We start from the raw sequence: 26,931 nt of genomic DNA on the forward strand, positions 1-26,931 counted from the left end.
ACATCTGAAAATCCTGAAACAAACAAACAAACAAACAAACAAATCAAGAACATTTGCTCTGTGCACATCCCTAGTGCTTTTTAATGCAAAAGAGCCTGGCAGAAGGGGCAGGTGAAGGACCTAGCAAGGTATATTCAGCTCCTAGAAAAATCCAGAGGTTCAATCACACCAGTTTTTTTTTTTGTTACATTTGTACCCCGCGCTTTCCCACTCATGGCAGGCTCAATGCAGCTTACATGGGGCAATAGAGGGTTAAATGACTTGCCCAGAATCACAAGGAGCTGCCTGTGCCTGAAGTGGAAATTGAACTCAGTTCCTCAGGACCAAAGTCCACCACTCTAACCACTAGGCCACTCCTCCAGTTATGTCAGAGTTTTACCATTGTTTGGAAAGAAATATTGAATTATACTATGCTTATCATCCAAACGTGGGTTTCAGTCAGACAGTTCTTAGGAGCTGAGGAAGTGGTTTATAAATGTTTAAATAAAAGCAGTAAATTCAATGCATGTGACATGCCCAGGGAAGAATTAAAAAGATGCAGGAAAGCACAAGAGGTACAACAGGATTACATAGTGAAAAGTAATGAAAGGAATAAAACCCCACATTTCTACACTTCACAAATGTCCCAGCACACACCCTGTTCATGAATACAGCACAGTTAAAGTACCTGGTCTCCACGTGGTCTGTAGTAGGAAATCAAGGTTAGGATGACGTTGTAGGTGAAGGAAAATAAAAATGACACAAAAAACATGTATCTTGCAAATTTTTTCCACTTCATTTGAAGTAATGTGTGTAGCGGCTCCAAGGATAATAGATCATGACGGTTCTGCAAAAGCAAGGTTAGAAAGTGAAGCTGATGGTATGTTTGTGAATGTCAGATGGAGAAGGAGAAAATGCTTTGAAGAATATGCCAAGAGCAACTGATCTGAAGGAACAGAACTTCATGCAAGGATTTATGAGCTGTTAATGGTTTTCTCTGGGACTCCACTAACTATTCTGAAATACATGCAAAGGTTCTGTTTCTTTTTTTACTTCATACTGCCCATCCTCTGATTTTTTTTTTAACTGGCATTTCAAACTTTAGCAACTTGCCATAGAGAGGTAATTTTATAAGAGCCAGATAGACAGCTATATGTCTTTATAAAATACTAGCATGAGCACAAGAAATTGTGCCATTAGGCATAAATTGCACCTGCTCAAGAGCAGGTGTAAATGTCAATGCCTAGATTAAGTACATGAATAAATCAGCTTATTTTATAATCTACGTGTGTACCTACAAACTCAGCCCAAACTCTGCCCTTATATGGCAGCTTAAGCACTGTAGTTGTATTACCCCAAGGCTTCAACTAGAGGTCAGCAGTGGGGCAGGAGCAAGTGGGGATTGTTCCTGTCCCCAGGACCCTTGGGCTAAGTTGGGGTTCTGGGGAGAGGGGATACAGGCAGTAGAGAGGCGAAAAAGTGGTTGCCTGTGATAGCACATGCATAGCTTAAGATGCTGATTATGACAACTGACTTGGACCTGTTTTTGTTTTGTTTTGGAAAAAGATGGAAAAAAAAGCATAAAAGGAAATGAAAATAAAAATTTAAGGCCTTACATACTCAGAGGCCTATATATTTTTGGGATAAGGTGAAATGGTATACTTCGAACCAGGAGCTGGGTTCAACACAGAACTTGTTATGGGAGGCCCCATCATGGACAACAGCAATGCCAGGAGGAGGGGAAGAGGGCTTTCTACTCTGTGGAACCATCTACCTAGAGGGGGGTTAAGACATGGCTTTTAATATCTGTTTATTTTATTGTCTTATGGTTAATGTATGGATACAGTGGTGGAAATAAGTATTTGATCCCTTGCTGATTTTGTAAGTTTGCCCACTGACAAAGACATGAGCAGCCCATAATTGAAGGGTAGGTTATTGGTAACAGTGAGAGATAGCACATCACAAATTAAATCCGGAAAATCACATTGTGGAAAGTATATGAATTTATTTGCATTCTGCAGAGGGAAATAAGTATTTGATCCCCCACCAACCAGTAAGAGATCTGGCCCCTACAGACCAGGTAGATGCTCCAAATCAACTCGTTACCTGCATGACAGACAGCTGTCGGCAATGGTCACCTGTATGAAAGACACCTGTCCACAGACTCAGTGAATCAGTCAGACTCTAACCTCTACAAAATGGCCAAGAGCAAGGAGCTGTCTAAGGATGTCAGGGACAAGATCATACACCTGCACAAGGCTGGAATGGGCTACAAAACCATCAGTAAGACGCTGGGCGAGAAGGAGACAACTGTTGGTGCCATAGTAAGAAAATGGAAGAAGTACAAAATGACTGTCAATCGACAAAGATCTGGGGCTCCACGCAAAATCTCACCTCGTGGGGTATCCTTGATCATGAGGAAGGTTAGAAATCAGCCTACAACTACAAGGGGGGAACTTGTCAATGATCTCAAGGCAGCTGGGACCACTGTCACCACGAAAACCATTGGTAACACATTACGACATAACGGATTGCAATCCTGCAGTGCCCGCAAGGTCCCCCTGCTCCGGAAGGCACATGTGACGGCCCGTCTGAAGTTTGCCAGTGAACACCTGGATGATGCCGAGAGTGATTGGGAGAAGGTGCTGTGGTCAGATGAGACAAAAATTGAGCTCTTTGGCATGAACTCAACTCGCCGTGTTTGGAGGAAGAGAAATGCTGCCTATGACCCAAAGAACACCGTCCCCACTGTCAAGCATGGAGGTGGAAATGTTATGTTTTGGGGGTGTTTCTCTGCTAAGGGCACAGGACTACTTCACCGCATCAATGGGAGAATGGATGGGGCCATGTACCGTACAATTCTGAGTGACAACCTCCTTCCCTCCGCCAGGGCCTTAAAAATGGGTCGTGGCTGGGTCTTCCAGCACGACAATGACCCAAAACATACAGCCAAGGCAACAAAGGAGTGGCTCAGGAAGAAGCACATTAGGGTCATGGAGTGGCCTAGCCAGTCACCAGACCTTAATCCCATTGAAAACTTATGGAGGGAGCTGAAGCTGCGAGTTGCCAAGCGACAGCCCAGAACTCTTAATGATTTAGAGATGATCTGCAAAGAGGAGTGGACCAAAATTCCTCCTGACATGTGTGCAAACCTCATCATCAACTACAGAAGACGTCTGACCGCTGTGCTTGCCAACAAGGGTTTTGCCACCAAGTATTAGGTCTTGTTTGCCAGAGGGATTAAATACTTATTTCCCTCTGCAGAATGCAAATAAATTCATATACTTTCCACAATGTGATTTTCCGGATTTAATTTGTGATGTGCTATCTCTCACTGTTACCAATAACCTACCCTTCAATTATGGGCTGCTCATGTCTTTGTCAGTGGGAAAACTTACAAAATCAGCAAGGGATCAAATACTTATTTCCACCACTGTATTTACTGACTATTTGTGATATGTGACTGTAGATCACATGGTGGGTATTTTCCTAAAGACAGTTGATGAATTAATAAATTAATATTGTTATTGTTATTAGATATAACAACCCTGCAGTTCCAATCAAGACCCATCCTAAATTGGCATCTATGAGGGGTTTACATGACTTTTCCAAGACAGAGCCATGTTTTCTAGTATAAGGTGTGATTATTTTTATTTGCCAATCTTGACAAACAACTTTTGGCCATTCATTTTCTAAGTCATGATTTTGAGTAACTTGAGCCCAGCATCGTTACAAACTGCAACTTACGGTAGAAATCATTTTAGGAAGAATAACTTACATTGATATTTGCATTGTAGACAACAATCTCCAGTAAGGAATTAAATGATGTGGTGTCCACATCTTTCAGATCATAAAGTGATGATGAAACTGGACCGTAACCCCAGTCTGTGAATTTTCTGGATAACACTCTGTTTTCTTTGTCTTTTATTTCTCTAGTGAGAATGTAATGCAAAATCTAATAAAAATAAATAAATAAATAAATAGGATTAAGAAAAAGTGATGAGCAACATTTCCTGAGGTAAAATTAGGTCTACTTAATATCTTTATTAACACACCCGCTCAATTTGTCTAATTCTGTACTATAATTAAAATTTCAAATATATTTTGAGGATATAGCCAACTGATGTCTGAATATTAGCAAAGAAATGTATAATCAGTGCATACTTTATTCCCAGTAAATTGATGTTTCTAATCATTCTCAGACTTTTTTTTTTGTATCTGATCAGCAAATGAATGGTATTACTTGAGTGCTACAGTTCCAGTAATTTATCAGCCTCTCACTGTCCTTGCTTTCAGAACAATTGGCTCTTAAAAGGTGTCAGGCAGCTATTAGTCTGGCTGGCCTTTGGATTTTAATTGAACTGTCTACAGGCACGTGATTTAAGCAGTGAACTGTGGCAGAAATGATCATTTCTAGATCCTGTCACACATGAAATACAAAAGTGTAAATACAGCAAAACGGTTGTTACTTATTATTCACCTGAGGCTCATCATGTGTGTTTTGATCATGTTTATTCTAGCAACATGTGGTAGGGATGTGCATGATCAGAAAATGTTCAGTTCTTTTTGAATTTTTCCAAATTTGTCCTGATTTTCAGGTGCTATTTTTTTCTGTTTGTTTCACACATTTGTTTTTAATATGTACTTCGCATACAGGTTAAAACTTTCTAACATGGAAACTGATTGTACCTGCGTGAATTCATAGATCTACAAACACAATACTGCATATTGCGGGGGGGGGGGGGGGGGGGGGGATGTTGCAAATAACACCCAAAGTTAGGCACTGGGTAGATCCGCACTAAACTAGTATTCTGCAAAGTGTACCCTGCACAGAGCGCCCTTCGAAAGACACTAGCTTAGCACGGATCCCATGCCAAACTTTGCGGCCCTTTTACAAAGCGGCGGTAAGCCGAACGCGGGCTTACCACTCGTAAAATGGGAAGTATTGCTGGGCTCCCACAGTAGCAGTGGCGTTCCTAGGGGGGCTGACACCCGGTGCAGATCGCCGATGCTCCCTCTGCCCTGGAACAGGAAGTAACCTGTTCCGGGGCAGAGGGAGCATGAAAACGAAGAGCCAACAGGCGCGCGGCACCCCCCCAGCGGCGTGCACCCGGGGCGGACTGCCCGCCCCCTTGGTACGCCACTGCATAGTAGTTCCCACCTCCAGTGCGTGCCATTTCCGGCACTACAAAAATTTTTTATTTTTGTATCGCCGATGTGTATCCAGCAGTAATCGGGCAGTGGGAGCCCTTACGTGGCGGTAAATGTTCCCACCCGAAATGGGCATGCAGCAAGTGCTTTACTTATTGCATGTCCATTTCTTTAACAAAAAAACCTGCCTTTTTCCTACTGCGGTAAAATGGAGGCCTCCGCACATGTCAAAAACACAGGCTGATGCCAGCGCAGGCTCCCTTTTGCTGCAGCTTAGTAAAAAGATCCCTTTGGGCACAAGCACTTATGCCTGCTGGGGGTGCGGAAATGGGCGCGTCAATAATTGGTTGTTATATCTGATTTCTGGTAGTTAAGGGCTCATTACTGAATTAATCTGTGCACTCATTTTGGATGCGTGCCCAAATTTGGACATGCAAATCTGGGCACCATATACAGAATCTAGGGGATAACAGAGAATTCTATAAGTTATGGGTGGATCACCAGCACTTAGGCACAGATACTTATATCAGCTCTCACTGGCACAAGTGCTTGAGCCTAAAGGCATACATGTGTAATACCCAGTACTCTATTAAGGAAGCTAAACTTTCCACTGTAGAATACATAGGCACACCGTCATAGAATCACCCCCTCCATTTTTTTAAGGCACCTGAACAAACTGAATGCTCACTAACGAATACACAAGTGGCATGGTTCACAGAAACTCAGAATAAAGTCTATCACACCCATCTACTCTTCCCAGTTTCATTATAGGTGTGGTGTCATGGTAGGAATAATGCATGGAAAAATATTTGTTTCATTTTGTACATATTTCGGATCTTTTAAAATTCCAATTTTCTTTTACTGCAAGCTAAACTGTTTTAGCAGACATTAAGGGTTAGATTCTATATATGGAGTCCAAAAATCAGCACAGAAAAAAAGCGCTATTCTGTAAGCTCCGCTTAAAATTAGACGCGGTTTATAGAATAGCCCCTGACTCAGCCCTTTGAGAAAGCGAAACATGGTGTCAAGTTTTCAAAGCAGGAACTGAGTTGTGAGCCCTTGGGCCACTGCCACGGAGCGGCAGTGGCAGGCAAAACCACCCCACACTGGAGGCTAGGCAAATCTCAGGCAAGCAGTTAGGCTTCACCTGTACCTGGCCACTTTCCACCAGGAGTTGAGCTCCCAGCTTCAGTTGGCCGACAGGACTTTGCAGGACAGGGCAGGACTGGATAACAGCAAGGCTGTACAGGGACTGAGTGTCAGAGGGGAAATGAAGGAACATAGGCAGCAAGGCAGGAAACTGGGCTAGACAATACAACAAAAGGCAGGGACAGGGCAAGGTAGGGGACAGAAACTGGAAGCTGCAAGCAGCCACTGAAACAGGGAACAAAACACTGACTAACAAGACACAGAACTAAAAGCTGCAAGCAGCCACAAAGCCAGCACACAAACAGAAACTAAACACTGTGATACAAACAAGAAACAAGGCTAGGAAAACAAGTAAAACCTAAACTAAACCAAACACAGACTAACTGGAAACAGGCAAGAATCAAGGCAAGAATCTCAGACAAATCACCGGACTAGCAGAAGTGCAACAAGCACCAACATACCAGGGCCTTAGATGCAATGCAAAGGCAAAGGCAGAGAGGTTCCAAATGGCTAATAAGCCCAGCAGGCAGCTGAGACTCAGGTGCAACAATCACCAGGCAACTAAGGGTCAGGCAGCCTGGAAGATCCGGACTGGACTAAGCTGAAATCTGGAACGGGTGACAGCACACCGACAATCTAATATAGCCAGCACACAGAAACAGAGACAGAACTAACTCACAAAGAACAGACAGAAGCCAGCTCAGAAGCTGACCACAGGAAATAAGGTGAGTCTGAGAGGGGTCACGGCCACAGACGTGACACATGGCCCCGTCGGGCTTTTAATTATTTATGTATTTATTGTTTTAGTGGTGAATTTTCCACATTTTGGAGTTTTTTATGAGATCTACTGTTTCTTTTTTCCATCTAGACGTGATTGCATTTATCTTATAAAGTACACATATAAATCGTGACAGTACCTGGGCTCTGCCCCAAACTCTGCCTCTCAGCACGACTACTGTACAAGTATGCATCGGCTTGCACCACACATACTTTTAGATGAGATCTAATTTTATAAAACATAACTTATGTGCATAAATCTGTGTTTATGCACAAAAATGATTTATAAAATTACTCTTCACATGGTTATATTACACACTAAAATGGCAGAAATATTTCACTGTTGTGTTGTTTTGGACAGGCATCAAGACAGTGGGATCCTTTTACTAAAATGCGGGAAAAGGGCCCTGTGGTAGCAGCAGGGGCCATTTTTCCCAAGAGCTAGGGCCCTTTTTACCACAGCCAGTTAAAGCTCCCCCCCCCCCCCCAAGAATGGCCATGCTGTAAGCTAACTGTTACCGCATGGCCATGTGGGTGGGGGGGGGGGGGAGCCCTTACCGCCAGGGCCGCCGAGAGACTGGGCTAGGCCTGGGACAAGGCCGCCCCTCGACCCCCCCCCACCCGAGGTCGCCGGGCCCCCCCCTCCACCCGCCACCGGGGCCTCTCTCCACCCCCTGGCCCTCTGCACTGACCTTAAGCGCCTCACCTTCGAAAGCGTAGCAAGTAGTGGCTGACCACTCCTTCCTTCCGTGTCCTGCCCTCACGGAAGTTACGTCAGGCGAGGGTGGGACACGGAAGGAAGGAGTGGTCTGCCGCTGCTTGCTGCGCTTTTGAAGGTGAGGCGCTTAAGTTCAATGCCAGGGAGCGATGGAGGGCGGGCCGGGCGGCGGCGGCGCCGTCGCCGCCCCCCCCCCCCCCGGAGGCCCAGGGAATTTTGTCTCCCCTGTCCCCCCCTCTCGGCGGCCTTGCTTACCGCCATCCATTGAAATGGCGGTACAGGCTCCTGTGGTAAACCGGCGGTAACTGGGCAGTACATGATGATGCCCAATTACTGCTGGGTTACCGCTGTGCTAACCATTTCGGGGGGGGGGGGTGGGGGGGAGGTCCAGAAATGGCACACACTTCACTCGGAACTACCGCTGGTGGCCACGTTGGGCCAGCGGTAGTACTGGAAGAGCGAGTGGTAAGCCCGCATTGGGCTTACCACCGCTCTGTAAAAGAGCTCCAGAATGAGACAGTAAATGTCATTATTTTGCTGTCATCTAAAACGACAGCACACCTCTATTCCATAGAACCCAGGTGACCTCTGCCATTCCCTTCACTTTCCAGCCTCCTTTACTGTCACTTCTAAGTCTCACCTCGGTCTTGCCCGTTTTTGCAGCCAGCTGCATGGGTGTTAGACCATCTTTGTTGCAAATGGTTTCCAAAGACTTGTCTTTGCAGTTTATTAGGATTGTGTCATACATCCATATTATGAAGTCGTTTTGGGCTGCAGAATTCTCTGCCACAGTGACCAGTGCATGCAGCACAGTGTTGCCTCGAGAATCCTGCATAGCAATATCAGTCCGACTGTTGTCCATCAGCATTTGAACTATTTCGGGTTGATTGGTACATGCTGCTAGTGCCAAAGGAGTTTCCCCTGGAAATTCGACACAGTGGAAGTATTAGGTTTATTTGATATACCACAAAATTTTCCAAAAAAAAAAAAGAAAGAAAGAAAGCTAAGCGGTTTACATTATAAAAAACCACCAGGGAAGGATACAGATAGGTCAAAGGGGAAAATAAATCAACACCATAAGCAAAACATTAGGACAACTACCCTGTAGTAAAATCCTGAGTTAAGCCATGGTCACTACAAATTTTACCCTTAGTGAAAGGGCTCTTATATAATTTATGACTGTGGTTCCTAAACCTGGTCCTGGAGGTACCCCAGCCAGTCAGGTTTTCAAGATATCCACAATGACTATTCATGAGAGAGATTTGCATGAACTGCCTCCACTGCATGCAAATCTTTCTCATGAATATTCATTCTGGATATCCTGAAAACGTGACTGGCTAGGGTGCCTCCAGGACCAGGTTTGGGAACCACTGACTTAGACAAGGTACACATGACAATCGACCTCAAGAGAGAGAGAGAGTGATTGTAATGTTTTGGTTCAACATATCACTATATTAAAATGTCCATCTCAGCTGTATAACAGAATATCTTTGAAGATAAACTGTGTCAATAGCTCTCATTTTCTTCCCTTTATTTACTAAGGGGCTGATATTCAGACCGCAGGAGGTAACCAGGTTGCCTCAGCGGTCAGTGCTGAGACCAAATATTCAATATCAGGCCGGTTCCCTTGACCAGCATTGAATATCTGGTTTAAACTTAACTGGTGAAGCCAATATTCAGCGCTGGCTGGTTACGTTTAAACTGGCCAAAGATATTCCAGCTAATCTGGCCGCCAAACTTAGCCAGCGCTAACCAGCAATATTCAGCGGGAGATAGCCAGCTGTCTCCCACTGAATATTATCAGATAGCCAGTTAAGTGCCATTTAACCAGACAGGAGCCAGTCCTGGCCAGTTAAATGGTTTTAAAAGTTGGCCGGTAACAGTTAATGTGCACCAATGTTGTTAAGACGCATTATTTGACACAGGGCCCACACCAAAAAAATGAGCCCTGTGGTAAATAACATGTATTAATGGCATTATTATGTATTAATTGTCAGGTAAATAACATGTATTAATGGCATTAATATGTATTGTCAGTAAATGACCCTCTTAATGATGAATACTGCATAGGTCATGTGTCCCATAGACGTGAATCCACTGACTTGCCAATAGAGAAGAAACATTACAGGTAAATGATTTCACTTCCAAATGGCACTGAGATCTGCATGCAGCTGAAGCCTTCACCATATTCTAATGTTATCAGTGGAACTATTTTATCGTATATATTTTGTTCCTGCCCTCAAGAAAATCAAGCATTGCTAATCCAGCAGAAAACAAGATCTCATCTTTGTTTTTGGAGCAGGAATGATTTAAGCAATTGTAGAGTGTTGCACACAAATGTTTCTTACCAAAGTAGAAGCCTTCATACTTGTGCTTGGGGTTAAAGAATAGACCGTTTGCTCGAACGTTGATGTCAGCTCCCTTTTCAATGAGCTCCTTCACAATGTCACCTTGTCGTCTTTCAATGGCAATATTTAGGGCTGTCTGACCTACAAGAGCATAGACATTTTAAGAACAGGGAGGATGCTCTCTCTTTGCATTATATATAGTAAGCCACATGGCTTATGTGCTGTTTGTAGATTATTAATAAATGCACACAAAAAAACATAAACACTGCTAGTTATAATGAACATTTGCGCTACTGTGTCTTCCATGTCCACCTATGCTCCACCCCTGTGTCCGCCCCCTTGCAAATACACACTATGTAGGTTAAACAGGTATTTGCAGACTAGTGCTTAAGCAGAACATTGCAATTTATGCACATTTACGTCATTATTCTAAACATTTACAACTGTAACACAGCCATAAATGTGAAATGCCTGGTTTATAAAATTATTCTTATAGTGCCTCTGTGTATTCATAAAATACTAGTGGTAAACCGGTAGAAATTGTGGATGGATTAAAGCCAGAGACATTTACGCCTGCTCGAGAGCAGATGTAAACATTAGCATGTCGACAATAACAGAAAAACAAAACAACCTTTGCACAGGTCAAAACAGGCAAGCAAACACAGCAAAGGAGACAACGAAGATGATGAAAAAACATCAATGGACTCAAAGAGTTCACATCAGAAGTTTATTTCACAAAAAGTACTGGATTCACATCAGTATGTAAAATGTGCACGCATGTACATAAGCACGTTAATAGGAACTCTATCCATGTTTCACCAAAACTTAAACCAGAACACACCTACAATAGGTCGCTTACAAGTACATGCCTTACATAAGAACATAAGAATAGCCATACTGGGTCAGAACAATGGTCCATCTAGCCCAGTATCCTGTTTCCAACAGTGACCAAGTCAGGTCACAAGTACCTGGCAGAAACCCAAATAGTAGCAACATTCCATGCTACCAATCCCAGGGCAAGCAGTAGCTTTCCCATGTCTGTCTCAATAGCAGACTATGGACTTTTCTTCCAGGAACTTGTCCAAACCTTTTTTAAACGCAAATACGCTAACCGCTGTTACTACATCCTCCGGCAAAGAGTTCCAGAGCTGAACTATTCGTTGAGTGAAAAAATATTTCCTCCTATTTGTTTTAAAAATATTTCCATGTAACATCCTTGAGTGTCCCCTAGTTTTTGTACTTTTGGAACTAGTAAAAAATCGATTCACTTCTACTTGTTCTACACCACTCAGGATATACTGATCCCTCTAAGCGTAGCAGGAGTCCTCCACCTACAGTCCTGCCAGTGGGGGTGCTCTTTCACCATCACATTTTCAATAGTGAGGGGAAGGCAAGCTCTGCAGGATTGCAGGGAACCTGTCTATCTCTAATGATTGTAGACACAATATTGAAGCACCCCCCTCCCCCCAGCAGCAATGCAGTTGGAGGACTTCTGCTCATCTTAGAAAACATGTAAACTTTTATAATTTTATAAAAACCTTTATACACATGCAAAACAAGGTTTTACCCATGAAAAAAGTTCATAAAATTACCCCCTCAGAGTTGATTTCTTAATCTCTCATATGTACATCATGATCTCTGCTTTTCTTCAATAGTTGATTCAAAATATTAATAGTCCACAAGCAAACACAGAAGATATCATAACCTGTACCTTTGTAAGCAACATCCGTGTATTCTGCATTAATAAGTCTCTCCAAGAAGCCATTTTCTTCTGAAAATGACAGTAGACTTTGTACTATTTCTGGTGTATTTTCATTTATGTTCAACAAGGCCTTCATCAGACAAGTTTTCCCAGTATCCGTGGCCGTAAGTTTGTTCATCATGAAGTCTGTGAAAATAATGTATTCAGGAGAAATACAACAGTAAGACTAGGAATAGTTGAGTTATTTTTTTTAATCTTCATTTTTGCTAAGCATTGCATGACCGTAGCAAGTGTGGTGTAAGCCAGTTTTAAGAAGGATGTTATATGTTCAAGACTGCTTGGCTATTTAACTAATATATTTGGCTGCTGAATATTGGGGCTTCAATGTATAACTCAGATGTCTACGTGGTGCTGCCCCTGCAGCTCTCCCAAATCCTTTTCCCTTTTCAGAAGATTATGGCCATATAACGATTTGTACATCCAAAATTATCCATTCAAATGGCTCAGATTTTTTTTAAAGCATTTCAGTGGCACTGTTCTTTCTAAGCTGAGCGGGAGCCCTCCAAGTGCACTGCACCCATTGGGGGGTGGTGCTTCAATTGCTAGGGCTAGGCAGTTTCCCTGGAGTCCTGCAGAGCTTGCATGTCCCTCACTATTGAAAACGTGATAGTGAAATAGCACCCTCTATTGGCAGGACTATAGGTGGAGGACTCCCACTCAGCTTACAGGGAACAGTGTTCAGTGATTGGCCCCACCGCTGACTGCATACATTCTGTTAAATATTGACCCAGTTATTTACAAGGAAAAGGCAAATTTGTATGGGTGCATTTTCCCAGAGCAATTTTGCTTTCCTTTTAAAACTAGTGCGAAGAAAGTACCAGCGGATTTTGCACCAAAGTAAGTCCCTTTGAAAATTGCCCTATGACTATGACTCTTAGTATATGGTATAAATGAAAACAAATGTGCAAATTACCTTTCACAGTCTGCTCAGGGTACTGCAGTGACACGTCCTTCACCTCCAGAAGCAAACTCTTCAACTCCTCCACATTGCCTTCAGATATTGCTTGAAAGAGGAGCTGCTTCAAGTTCTCTTGCAATTTCCTCTTTTGTTCTGGAGTCCTGTTTTGGCTTAGTTAACAGAAGGAATCATAAGCTTCTAGTCATCAATTTAATGAGGCATTTCTGATAATACGGTTCTATGAATCTAGAGCAAGGTGGTGAACTATGGACCATAATATTCTAAGGGGCCCTTTTACATAGCGTTGGTAAGCCCAACGCGTGCTTACTGCATGCTGTCCTAGAACAACCGCTGTCCCAACACGGCTGCAGGTGGTAGTTCCGCCATTTTTTAATAGCATGGCACTAACCCGGCAGAACATCACCCCGCGCTGCCCGGTTACTGCAGGAGCCCTTACCGCCACCACAATCGGTGGTCGCAAGTGCTCCCTGCCACTTGGCCATGCGGTAAGAGTTATCAAAACGAAAGATGGACACCCATCTTTTTTCGATAATACGGGTTTCCCTGCCCCTTCACCGGGATGTCCTGCGAGGACGTCCTCAGGAACTTGGGCGCCCCTTTCGATTATGCCCCTCCATGGGACCTATTTACCAATCCATATTAAAGGAGGGTAAAGGATCATTGATATGATATACCACCTTTCTGGGGGTACAACCAAAGCAGTTTACATATATTATATACAGGTACTTTTTCTATCCCTAGTGGGCTCACAATCTAAGTTTTGTGCTTGGGACAGTAGAGGGTTAAGGGGCCCTTTTACAAAAGTGCAACAAAAAGTGGCCTGTGGTAGTGTTGGCACATGTACTGGACACACGTTGGACCATTTCACCACCGCACCTGGAAAAAAGGGGGGTGGGCAGCAAAATGAAAACTAGCATGCATCTAGTTACGGTCTGAGCCGTTAACGCCACCCAGTGACTTAGCAGTAAGGGCATAAGTGTTAACCATGCGGTAACTATCCAGCATGCGTCAACTGCTGATTACCGTGGGCGGTAATGCCAATCTGATGTGTGCTGCACGTGTGCAGGCCCTTACACATCTTTGTAAAAGGGCCCCTAAATGATTTACTCATGGTCACAAGGAGCTGCAGTGAGAATCGCACCCAGTTCCCCAAGTTCTCAGCCCAATGTACTAACCATTAGGCTACTCCTCCACTGGTCTCAATTTTTTTTTGGCTTTCTGCTTACTCTAAATGAGTGGTCAGTTGAGCATTTTGTTTGGGTGACTTTAATGAAGATAGGAAGACTGTTTGAAATAAAAGATTCTTACACTGTGCTGCCTTACTTTCTGAAACATGATAAACAATGATAAAATATATTAAATAAGCATCTACCTCTTGCTTCCTTTCTCTAGGACACTGGGAGGGTGATCGTGAGGAGACTGTGGGGAGCCCAGGTCTTCACATTTGTTAGATCCACTGTACAGACCAAAAAGAGAAATTAATTAAAGAGAACATCAAGGAATCTCAAGTATCCAAGAATGATTTCATAAAATGACTCTTCACTGGAATCAGTTTAACCCATTTTTGCTCAGTGTTCCAAAATTGGTTTAGAAATCTAAGGTGAAATCATGAGGGGGGAGAGGTAAGGGGAGGGTGGGTATGTGAAATTATGTGTGTAAGTGTGTGTGAGACTGAATGATGATTGGGGATTCAAAAGGGTCAAACACACTTACAGTGAGATGCCTGACAATGGATTCCCTCTCGGATAAGAACCCACTGATGGGGAAATATATTTTGATTGTATTTACTTGGTTATTTCTAATGTTGTCATTGATTATGTTATTTATGATCATCTTTTTTAATAAGTTGTATTGTTGGTTTTCTTGCTGTTTGCATTAATAAAGATGTATATTAAAAAAAGAAGAAATCTAGCATGAAATTAAAAATCTGTGCAAAAGTGGGTTAAGGTAAACACATTGACTGCTATTTGAGTTGTACCCATTTTTTTCCTATTAAGCCTACACAATTATGTAGCCAACTGACCATCAATGTTATGTTACAATGCAAGAAAGCCTGTCCACCACAGGTGAACTAATGCAATATTTCCATTCCGTCTGACTTGTTTTCTATTGTTGAGTTTTGTAGTTGTCTGTGCGAGTATTTTATTAATGTGTATGTATGATTGTAACCCGCTGTGACCATCCATTGTGAACACAGAATATTATAGACTCTAAGGAATTTAAAAGAGAACTAAACATTATCGTTCATAAAAGCCTACAGCTGGGGTAATGCATGACATTCTAACACTTGCTTCAGGATCTAGATTCGTTAAATATTTTGAAGTGTTTTCTGTTGTTGTTTCATTTGTTTTCAGATTGTGTATGTAATTATGAAATCCGCTAAGATCATGTGGAATAAAAGTTTTTATATAAATAAATAAAAAATACAGCAGGCTATACATTTTTAATAATAATAGAAGTGTTTTCTGCTGCCTAAATCATCTACAGAAAGCTTCTGTGGGTTTCTAGAAAATGTGTATGAAAAAGATAGTGTTGTGTTTTTTTTTAATGAAGCCATGCTATAGCACTTAAGGAATAAATGCATTTTGTAAATCTCTCCATTAGAGAGGCTGCCTCACTCATGCAATACTCTCAAACGTGCCTATTCCACATGGAACAGCACGTTGTTCAGTCTGCCTTATTTCATAGTATTCACAGGATCAGCTGGTTTCTCTACGGAAGAATGCATCTGCACATTGTCTGTATGTGACACATCAGTTTAACCAGTCACGGGTTCCTATGCAGACCTATATTTACTGAGTTATTTACAGGGTAAGTACAGAAGCAGCATGCCATTCAACGAGAGACATTAACTAGCAATGCATTTTTACTAGCATTTCTTAATAAGAAAAGGAGGTAAAGCATATTTCAAATTGATGCTTTCTTTTCTATCACCATCCCAAGTTATTTTTTATTTACAGTCAAGTGCAGCTAGTACCTAGATTGATTTTATCAAGAAGAGATGATAAATGAGAGAGGAAGTGGAAATAACACTTGGCTTAATTATCATGTAAAACTGTGTACCATTTTTTAGTAGAGTGGTTAAACATTGAAACACTGGTACAGTAAAGCATCTTTTATCCAAAGGTATGTTATCCAAAACCCTTTATTCATTTCAAAAAATTGTAGTTCTTGGGATTTGTTCTCTCATTTGGAAAAAAATTTCTATTACCTGGATTTTGGTGCTTGCTTTTTATTTATTTAAAATATTCCTATGCTGCTTCTCTGGCAAAGCCAATAGGGCAGTTTATGACAGAATTATAACGCATCAATATCAAACAAAGCAAATAGCAATAATAAAATAAACCAATACAAAAATAAAATATTATAAGATAATAAAAACTTAAAAAAATGAGTCCAGCAATGTAGTTATTGATGTCTATGACATCAAACCCCCATACCCCAAATTAATAAATATCTTGGACTCACAATCAGGTTCTGCCCAAGGATATTGGATTCTCTATGTGAGGGAATGTATAGGAAGTTGCCAGATCCACTTAACAACACTCCATCTCATGGCCACTTGAAGAGACCAGGTCCTCCAGTATACAGCAGGGAGTGCTTGGTTCAACTAGGGTAGTTAAAACTCTAGCCTAGAAACAAGTCAGGGAGGCCCAGGGAAGGAAGGAACTACCTCCAGCATATGCAATTACCACATACATGTAAGATTCCAGAAGACTCCCCAAGTTAGGAAAAAGGTTCTTGTCTGGGCACTGGAAAACTCTGAACCTTGGTGACTAATAGGAGCACTGCCTTGCCTTGTTTGTTAGTGCTCAGTTTAAGCTGTTTCCGTGTGCACACTGTGAAGTTCGTGTGACCTGATAGGTATCAGACCTTTCAGGTTTATATTTTTGATTAACCGCTCACAGAAAAAAAATCTGTCAAGGCAGAGTACATACAAAAAAACAAATTCATTTCATCAGAAAGGAATGGCAACAATAAACAGAAAAAAGAGAAGACACTGTCTACTTACCATGTTCCCAGACATTGGCACACAATCCACACCAGCCAACCCTGCGAGCCACATGAAAAGTATCGGTCAACCTAAGGTTCACCATTAAAAGCTTCCCGGAAAAAATATGTTTTAAGCAATATTTTAAAAGAAAACCAGGAAGATTCTGAACACAGAGACACTGTGAGCTGGTTCCAAAGCACAGGGCTTATCACATTAAACAGTGAGTTTCTATAAGTCATCAGAGAAGCTTGGTGAAGAGAAAGTATCAGTAGCAACTGCTGCTGTGCAGAGCAAAGAGACCAAGAAGGAATATAGGGAATCAGATACTGAGACAGAAATTCCAGAGAGCCAACCTTGAGAATCGTATGCACCAAGAGAAGGATTTTAAATAAAGTCCAAAAGTTAATCAGTAGCCGATGCTCCGCCTGTAAAAAAGGGGGTAACACACACACAAAAAACATGTTCATTGCACACCGAACCTGGTACAGCATTGTGTACCTAGGTCTCTATTTCAAATTGAAACAATCCAAATTGCTTAATTTCTTTACATACCATGGGCGAATATTGGAATCCATTGGTTTGGAAAACACAGGCGCCGTTGTCTTAATTGGCACTGGGTCAGGTTCATCATAAAATGCACTGCAAGATTTAAAAAAAAAGGATTGTACTAGGCAAAATTATGAGTTGAACTTACTGAAATACTTACGAAAATTGAGTTATGCCTTGACTGACAAGCTAATGGCCAGTTGATGTTTGTTCCTTATGGTGTTTGAGGTGGGAGTCAGATACCAAAGAATACTATTCCCCTGATATTCAAAGGCATTTAACCAGCCAGAATCGGTACCTGGCTGGTTAAATGCCACATAGCTGGCTATCCGCCAATATTCAGCAGGACATGGCCGGCTATGTCCTACTGAACATTGCCAATTAGGAGGAGTATATAGCACCTAAAAAACTGGCGATGAAATCAGTGCCGACTAAGCGTATTCTATAATCATGTCAGACTTGTGAGTTCTTGTACCAAGTAGAGCGCTGCTGAGCCCAGTACTCAGACCAGGTTCTGCTTGGCAGGTGGACAACCCCGGGTTTCACCTGCGCTGACCACCATTCCCCAGAAGTTGAGCCCTTAGGTGCGGGCGGCCTGCAGGACTTATCGGACGGAGCTGGAAGTGGGGAGATGAATGTATTGGCCAGGCAGGCAGCAGGTCAAGAGAGTAATCCAGGTACAAGCGAAAGTCAGTAGGCAGGCGGCAGTCAACACAGTAATCCAGGTGCAGGCAAGTCAGTAGGCAGGCAGCAGGCAAGAGAGTAATCCAGATGCTGACGAAAGTCAGTAGGCAGGCGGCAGGCAAGAGACTAATCCAGGTACAGGCAAAGTCAGCAACGAGGGACCAGTAGATAAGAAGCAGACTACAGAGTTAGAAACACCTACCAAAGCAGAAGCCAAAGCAAGGAGTCCAGGGAGAGCTCAGCTGATAAAGTGCTGGCATCTGACATCAGCAGGGAGAAGGGGCACAGCCATAGGACAAGAGCAGGGGAAGGCGGAACTGGAAGACCAATAGGAGAGAAGCAGGGAAGCCAGAGCAGACCCAGGTGGGTGGAAGCAAAGCAATCAAGGAGCCTGGAAGCCAGGCAGAGAGAGAGAGAGAGAGAGAGAGAGAGTAGAAACCGGTGCATGGAAGCAAGCAATTATGAAGCCTGCAACCCAGAGAGGACTACACACACATGGCTCAGGCAGTGCCAGTCAAGTGTGCATGTTGACAGAACCACGCGCAGCCCGAGGACACTGCTTGCGTTGAGGTAGGGGACATGACAAACTGGCACCTAGATTTAGGCGCCGATTATAGAATTCATTTAGTTGATATTTCAGTGCCTAAATCTGGGCGCATCCATTTACACCAACTAAAACATGGCATAAATCCCTGCATGTAGATTTAGGCGCACTGAGCCATATTCTGTAGCTAGGTGCCTAAATTTTGGAACGCCTATGAAGTGCCCATTTCCTTGCCCATAACCATGCCCCTTTTTGCCTGCGTGTGGTAGAAGTTCAGCACACATCGTTACAGAACACACTTAGCAAGTTGTGCGCCTAAATTGTAATCAGTGCCAACTAGTGTATTATCAGATGTATTATCATTTTTGCCTGCATGTGGTAGAAGTTCAGCACACATCGTTACAGAACACGCTTAGCAAGTTGTGCGCCTAAATTATACTGAATTGGGAGTTTATTTGTTACTATTTCAATAGTTTCTGATTGGCTTCTTTGACAATTTGAATAAACATTTATTATGTCTAATACTTATTTAGTAGCCAGAGTTTTTCTTGCCTGGAATTCTGCCTGGGGGCAAGACCTGCAGGAGACTTCCAGAAGGTTACTCCTGTCTCAGAGGCAAGACAGAAGTGGACAATACTGGAAGGACAACATGGGAACATTTGGGTTTGATTTAGCCCATGCTGTGGTGTTATCTCTGTCTAGCACCTTTCGCCAACTGTAAGTTCACTAGGAAAATTTGACTGGCTTGCTGTGATATACCTTAATTCACTAACACTGAGATTGAGAATGAATGAGACCCCACCAGGGCGTCCGTGTTCTTGTTAGTAGTGAGTTATGACTGCCTGGTTTAATGAAACTGACATCTTGCTGGGATTATACTGGAGAGGGTGTGGGCATGAAATGTTTTCCTATATGTGAGTGATATATGTAAATAAGTAGTTAAAAATAGTCTCTTTAATTAGGTTGCGTATGATTAGACAGCATCCCCACCTCATGAGCAACTCAGCTCCAAAGAGAAAGAAAAGGGTGCCACATCCAGTGTTAAGTATTTTGCTTCTGGGAGGTTATCTGGCAATTGTGGGTGAGAATTCTAGGTGGGAAGATCTGGTTACTGCTCTCCCCTGTTACAGGATCCTGGCATGTGTCGATCTTTTCTCTTCTGCTCCCTCACTATATAATCCAGAAGTAATCCATGATACAGTAGATTATGTTTTAATGAAGATGCACTGTCAAATCATATTTGGTCACCTAGGTGCAAATTCTGCAGGTCCTTTTTACTTGTAGAGTTTGTACCAAAAATCATTGCCTGCTTTCTGTGCGGGGCCCCTTCTCAGCACAAAACAATGTGACTAGCCAAATTTATGTGAACTGTTCCTTTCTCTGCCCTCAGGAACATCTGTATAGTCTACAGATTCAGGTGTGCATGTTGTAGAACAATCTGCATGTTTGTACCTGCAGACGAATGGACTGTATTCATAACCTTCACTTCCCCAGGGTCTATTTTTAAAATTATTGTTTTTGTCTTCCAAATGCTCTATGGCAGTGGTCCCCAAGCCTGGTTCTGGAGACACCCCAGCCAGTCAGGTTCCCAGGATAACCACAATAAATATTCATGAGAGAGATTTGCACGCACTACCTCCACTGCATGCAAATCTCTCTCATGAATATTTACTGCGGTTATCCCCAAAATCCTGACTGGCTAGGGAGCATCCAGGACCAAGTTTGGGAACCACTACTATATGGAATGGCCCCCGATTATATGTGCACTTTAATAGATTAAGGAATGCATTGATGGGTGCTCGGGATTTTCTTTTACTTCGCTTCCCTATTTGTAAGGGCTGCAGGGTTTTCATATCTTGTAACAGAGATGTGGAACTCATTGTCAAAAAAGATAAGATGGATAACTAGGCAATTTTTATCACAGCTGGGGAAAAGTCTTTTTTTACAGGGCAGTAAATGGCCATGAGCCAAAATTGAAAGTAGCACATGGCTATTTACTGCCTGAGCCCTTAACAGCACACATTGACCTAGCAGTAAGGGCTCAGGCAGTAAATAGCCATGTGCTACTTTCAATTTTGGCTCATGGCCATTTACTGCCCTGTAAAAAAAGACTTTTCCCCAGCTGTGATAAAAATTGCCTAGTTATCCATCTTATCTTTTTTGACAATGAGTTCCACATCTCTGTTACAAGATATGAAAACCCTGCAGCCCTTACAAATAGGGAAGCGAAGTAAAAGAAAATCCTGAGCACCCATCAATGCATTCCTTAATCTATTAAAGTGCACATATAATCGGGGGCCATTCCATATAGTAGTGGTTCCCAAACTTGGTCCTGGATGCTTCCTAGCCAGTCAGGGTTTTTGGGATAACCGCAGTAAATATTCATGAGAGAGATTTGCATGCAGTGGAGTTAGTGCGTGCAAATCTCTCTCATGAATATTTATTGTGGTTATCCTGGGAACCTGACTGGCTGGGGTGTCTCCAGAACCAGCCTTGGGAACCACTGCAAAGAGCATTTGGAAGACAAAAACAATAATTTTAAAAATAGACCCTTTGTTAAGTGAAGGTTATGAATACAGTCCATTCATCTGCAGGTAGTGTCAATTTGGCACGTGCTACCTACACGTTAGCCCTACTGCTGCTTAGTAAAAGGGTCCCAAAGTTAGGACACTCTTTTTGTTATCCTAAATTTGGGTTCCTATTACTAAGCTGAGCTAAATTGAGGGCTTAGTACGCCCTCATTTTAGCGGAGTGGAGGAGTAGCCTAGTGGTTAGTGCAGTGGACTTTGATCCTGGGGAACTGAGTTTGATTCCCACTGCAGCTCCTTGTGACTCTGGGCAAGTCACTTAACCCTCCATTGCCCCTGGTACAAAATAAGTACCTGAATATATATAAACCGCTTTAAATGCAGTTGCAAAAACCTCAGAAAGGCTGTATATCAAGTCCCACTTCCCTTCCCTTATGTGGGTCTTTCCATTGCACTAAGGGACCCTTTTACTAAAGGCCACACAGCAACCTGGAACTAGCGCCATCCCAACGTGGGTGCTGGCAGTAGTTCCACCTCCAGCACGTGCCATTTCCGGCGCTAGTGGAAATATTTTTAAAATATTTCCATAGGGGGTTATCGGGCAGCATCGCCGATTTAGTGCAGGAGCCTTTTTTGCCACATCAATGGGTGAGGGTAAGTGCTCCCCCTCAAAATGGCTGCACAGCAAGTGCGAACTTACTGCAGGGCCATTTCATTTTTTGGCCTTTTTACCTGCTGCTGTTAAAGGGGACCTGGCGCGTGGGGAAATGGCTGCCACCGCTAGCATAGGGCACCTTTTACCACAGCTCAGTAAAAGGGCCTCTAAGGCTATAGTGCAACTGCAAAATGGCCGATTTTCCATTTTCTGAATTAGTGGCCACGCACTAATGTTAGTAAAACTACTAAATAATACTAAACGGCTTACAGACTTGCTAATTGATAAAATCCACTTAAATAAATGCAAGCTGAAATCAAATTATGAGTGGATAATCAGATAGGCAGTGGATGGCAACTTTCAGGGCAGTTAATTTGGCAGCGTTTGGTGGACAGCTCCTGAAGAAGCAAAAGTGAAACGGAGGCTCTCTGTCAAGAAGTAGTCAATTTAAAGCTAAGTTGCCGTGTATCATATCAATGTATTGCCTAAGAATATCGATCTGCTGTATCATATTCAAATTAGATTGAAGGGAAATAGAAAAACAAAAGCCTATTTAGGACCTTGTTTACTAAGCTGTGCTGTAGGCGCACTAGCATTGTGTGCACTAATTTTTAGCATGCACTAAAAACGCTAGCGCACCTTAGTAAACAGGGCCCTATTTACGAATGCACTTTTAGCATGCCTACACTTAGCGTGTGTGCTAACAAGTAGATGCCTATAGGGATATTGTAGGCACATACATGGTTAACGCGCATACATGGTTAATGTGCATTACAAATATTAACGTGCCTATAACGCTGCTTAGTAAACAGGGCCCTTAATTTAAAAATTTACGGAAAGAACAAAGGGAAGAACCAAAACACATAGAGTCCACACTCACTGTTCACCAATGCATCATACATCCAATTATGATCCCCCATCCCCCATAATTCCACATTACTCACACATTTACTCATAGAAATATATACACCATGTGCCTTTGTGTCTTAACACTGCCCTTAAGCTTCCCTTTGTCTCCTCCCAATGTCTCAATGTTGATGTCCCATTGTAATATTCCTAATGATAATTCGATTATCTCGCATACCTTGTACAATATAACCCATAACCAAGTTGTAACAAATGTATTTTCATTATTCTTATCTTATTGTAAGCCACACTGAGCCCGCAAAGAGGTGGGAAAATGTGGGATACAAATGCAAACAATAATAATAATAATAATAATAAAAGTCTTCTGAAGTCTTTTCTTCCCATTAGTTAAATTTGCTAATACTGAGTTTGGTTACAGTTCCCCTCCCTCCCCCCCCCCCCCCCCCCCCCGCCCCGATATTCAAAACCATTAAACCATCCAGGAACAGCACCTGGCTGGTTAAATGGCTCTTAACCAGCTTTCCAACGATATTCAGCGAGGGATAGCCGGTTATCCCCTGCTAAATATTCCTGGTTAGCACCTAGGAGATAACCGACTATCCAGCTTATAATTGAAAAAGAAAAACGCCTATATTGCGACCCAAATCGGGAGATAGACGTTTATCTCACAAAAACGAATAAAGCGGTATAATCGAAAGCCGAATTTGGACGTTTTCAACTGCACTCCGTCGCGGATGCGGACAAAGTTGATGGGGGCGTGTCAAAGGCGTGGTAAAGGCGGAACTGGGGCGTGGTTATCGGCCGATCAGAGATAGGCGCCTTTCGCCGATAATGTAAAAAAAATATGCGTTTTTAGCGAGAATTTAGGGCACTTTTCCTAGACCCTGTTTTTCCACGAATAGGGCCCCAAAAAGTGCCCTAAACGACCAGATGACCACTGGAGGGAGTCGGGGATGACCTCCCCTGACTCCCCCAGTGGTCACAAACCCCCTCCCACCACAAAAATATGCCGTTTCACAACTTTTTAGGTTCACCCTCAAATGTCATACCCACCTCCCTGGCAGCAGTATGCAAGTCACTGGAGCAGTTATTAGGGGGTGCAGTGGACGTCAGGCAGGTAGACCCAGGCCCATCCCCCCCACCTGTTACACTTGTGCTGGTAAATGGGAGCCCTCCACACCGCCCCCCCAAACCCACTGTACCCACATGTAGGTGCCCCCCTTCACCCCTTAGGGCTATAGTAATGGTGTAGACTTGTGGGTGGTGGGTTTTGAGGGGGATTTGGGGGGCTCAACACACAAGGGAAGGGTGCTATGCACCTGGGAGCTCTTTTATCTTTTTTTTTTTTGTAACAGTGCCCCCTAGGGTGCCCGGTTGGTGTCCTGGCATGTGAGGGGGACCAGTGCACTATGACTCCTGGCCCCTCCCACGAACAAATGCCTTGGATTTATTCGTTTTTGAGCTGGGCGCTTTCATTTTCCATTATCGCTGAAAACGCCCAGCTCACAAATTGTCGAATAAAACATGGACGTCTATTTTTTCCCAAAATATGGTTCGGTCCGCCCCTTCACAGACCCGTTCTTGGAGATAAACGCCCATGGAGATAGACGTTTTCGTTCGATTATGCCCCTCCATATCACATAATTTGATAGTCAGCTATCCCCAAATATTCAATTCATATCTGGGTATTGTAAGCGGCTATTGTATACAGATCAGTCCTTCAGCTTCACACTGACACCTATTTTACAAAAGGTCTGCTCCCCCCTGACATCAAAACCTGGCTACGCTTCTGGTTTCCAATGCCTGATCACGAGACCCTCTTTTAGACCAAGGCATCTCACCTAGCATAAACAAAGTCAGAAAGCTATATCCAAGAGGGAAGCCTCAATCTCATTCTCTTACACCACTTCAATATTTTAAATGATGGAAACTCTTGTTAAATGCCTGTACGCTTGTCCTTACAGTATATCAAATTAATAAACAATAAACATATTATACCGCATACTTTAGATCCCTAAAACATATCAGTTTTCTTCATTTAGTGAGTGAGTCTTTTAAGAACAATTATAATAAACTAAAACCTGTGACTGGTGACTAGCGCGAGATGTTTTGGACAATACCTTTTCTTCAGCACGCTGGCATCCAAGTATTTGTGGATTCGAGGAGGCGTTCCTGGTGGAATTCTTTCCTTGGCAATCAGTGGCACAACTTCATTTGGTAATTTGTTCATAGTTCTGTAAATTAAGCATTCATTGTACATAAATACACCATGCTGTTGTTAATTTCCTATTAGCAGCTACAAATGTTCAATTTAAATATTTGCATTCATTTCCTTTGAAATTATCACAGGTGAAAACAATACGCCATCCACTTGTGCTGGTGGTGGGAGGCGGGACTAGTGGTTGGGAGGCGGGGATAGTGCTGGGCAGACTTATACGGTCTGTGCCATAGCCGGTGGTGGGAGGCGGGACTGGTGGTTGGGAGGTGGGGATAGTGCTGGGCAGACTTATACAGTCTGTGCCCTGAAGAGGACAGGTACAAATCAAGGTAGGGTATACACAAAAAGTAGCACATAAGAGTATATCTTGTTGGGCAGACTGGCTGGACCGTGCAGGTCTTTTTCTGCCGTCATCTACTATGTTACTATGCTATGTTACTTGCAATTTGAACTAAGATAGCAAATTATTTGTACATCAAAGTTTTTAACAGCTGTTCCTGCATTTGGTGTTTAAACTATTCTCTAGCTGCAAGAACCAGGGTGCTGTAGGTCTGTTCGAGAGCAATCCCCGGACACAGCATGAAAAGCAGAGTTGTGATGTCAGGAAAGGAGATGCTTCAAAAGAGGACATGGGTACAACAAAAGGAATTGTCTGGTTTTGAATTAGGAAAAGGTCTTTGTAGGCTGGGGCACCTTTTAAAGGACAACAAGAGAGATGTTTTAGGCGCTCGCTAGTTTCAGCTTTACCACATGCCTTTTTCCTGTCCCATTAAAAAAAGCACTTTTTTGCAGACACAATAAAAACTAGCACAGTGTGCGCCCAAAACACGCACCCACACTACCGCAGGCTACTATACAGCAGTGGTTTAAAAGGTCCCCTTAATTTGCTTTTTAGACAAGTATTCATGATTTCCCAGATTCAAGGATTTAAAAACAAGGCACAACATCTTGAATTCCATCCTTTGTTCAACAGGTAACCAATGCAGTTCATATAATATTGGTGTAATGTGGTCTAATTTTCTGGCTCCAGTTAGCAGCCTTGCAGTGGAGTTTTGTAACAGCTGTAGACTTTGTAGACCTACTTTACTGGAGTCAATCAATAAAGAATTACAGTAGTCTAATGTACTAGTGATAAATGCATGAACCAATTTGGTCATATTTTCTTTAGTAAGTATCGATTTCAAATGCCTTAGCATATGTAAATAGTAAAAACATGATTTTACAACATGACTTATTTGCAGGTGAAAAGACAAATCACTATTGCAATTCATTTTCAAGACTTTGCATTCTTCAGGTGTTAAATAAAGGTTGCAAAAAGGATAGAAGCCTTTAAAGTATTTCTTTCTCAGATCTTGGTTCCTGTTTTCACCTTCTACAAGGGAAGGGAGTAGAAACCAAACCCTTTTAAAATACTATACATGAAGAAGTTCCCATTTGTCCTGTTCCTCCTCTATGTTGGTCTGTGAGGCGGGTTGTGCACGGAGTCAAGTTCTTCCCACAGCCCGCAGGTTGTAGACCTTGGTCACGATCATCTTGGATTGGCCACTGCTAGTCTTCAGGAATTTCTGCCCTTGTCAATAAACAGAAATACTGTGCCTCCCCTAAAACTGCATCACATTTTTAACATTGCACTGGAGCCCATTTCCCCTTGAGAATGGATCTTTGTTAACTCTAGATTAACCAGTTGCACTTCTCTTGGAAGAAGGTAGGGTCCTTCCTCCCAGTATGACAATGCTAATTGCTGATGGATCTTCAGAGCTTGTGTATAACTTGCACCATACAGGACTCTGAGTGCTCAACAGAGTCATCACCGATAGTCAAAGTTCCTTTTAATTATTTTGATGCTTTACAGGCAGCGCCATACCACGGGTTGTATGAGTGCTGGGGCCATATAGGCTGCAAATATGGAGGGGTGCAATATTGTTTTCAGCTCACTGTTTCCTTTCATTTGTGGTGGCAAAGTGGGTGGAGTGGGTGTGGGGGGAAGCACCAGTGGGTGAGCTGCACACAGGGCCAGATTAACACTATACTGGGCCTTAGGCAAACATTGTGAGTCTCCCCAATCATGGATGCAACCCAATTTACTTCTTTT

At 42.8% G+C, this 26,931-nt stretch overlaps 1 protein-coding gene across 2 annotated transcripts in view; it reads right to left on the minus strand.

Moving 5' to 3' along the window:
* The window catches only part of TRPV3 (transient receptor potential cation channel subfamily V member 3), a 53,970-nt gene that overhangs the window by 19,601 nt on the left and 7,438 nt on the right, over positions 1-26,931 (minus strand). For both annotated transcript variants that reach the window (XM_030186015.1, XM_030186016.1), the window contains exons 2-10: positions 24,742-24,855; positions 17,350-17,436; positions 14,176-14,259; positions 12,798-12,952; positions 11,834-12,010; positions 10,123-10,263; positions 8,415-8,695; positions 3,758-3,934; positions 668-826 (exon numbers count right to left, since the gene is read on the minus strand). In XM_030186015.1, coding sequence (XP_030041875.1) covers positions 668-826; positions 3,758-3,934; positions 8,415-8,695; positions 10,123-10,263; positions 11,834-12,010; positions 12,798-12,952; positions 14,176-14,259; positions 17,350-17,436; positions 24,742-24,855 — 1,375 coding nt within the window. The remainder of the gene's footprint in view (positions 1-667; positions 827-3,757; positions 3,935-8,414; positions 8,696-10,122; positions 10,264-11,833; positions 12,011-12,797; positions 12,953-14,175; positions 14,260-17,349; positions 17,437-24,741; positions 24,856-26,931) is intronic.

The sequence above is a fragment of the Microcaecilia unicolor genome, chromosome 13 (genome assembly GCF_901765095.1).
Source record: "Microcaecilia unicolor chromosome 13, aMicUni1.1, whole genome shotgun sequence".
NCBI lineage: Eukaryota > Metazoa > Chordata > Amphibia > Gymnophiona > Siphonopidae > Microcaecilia > Microcaecilia unicolor.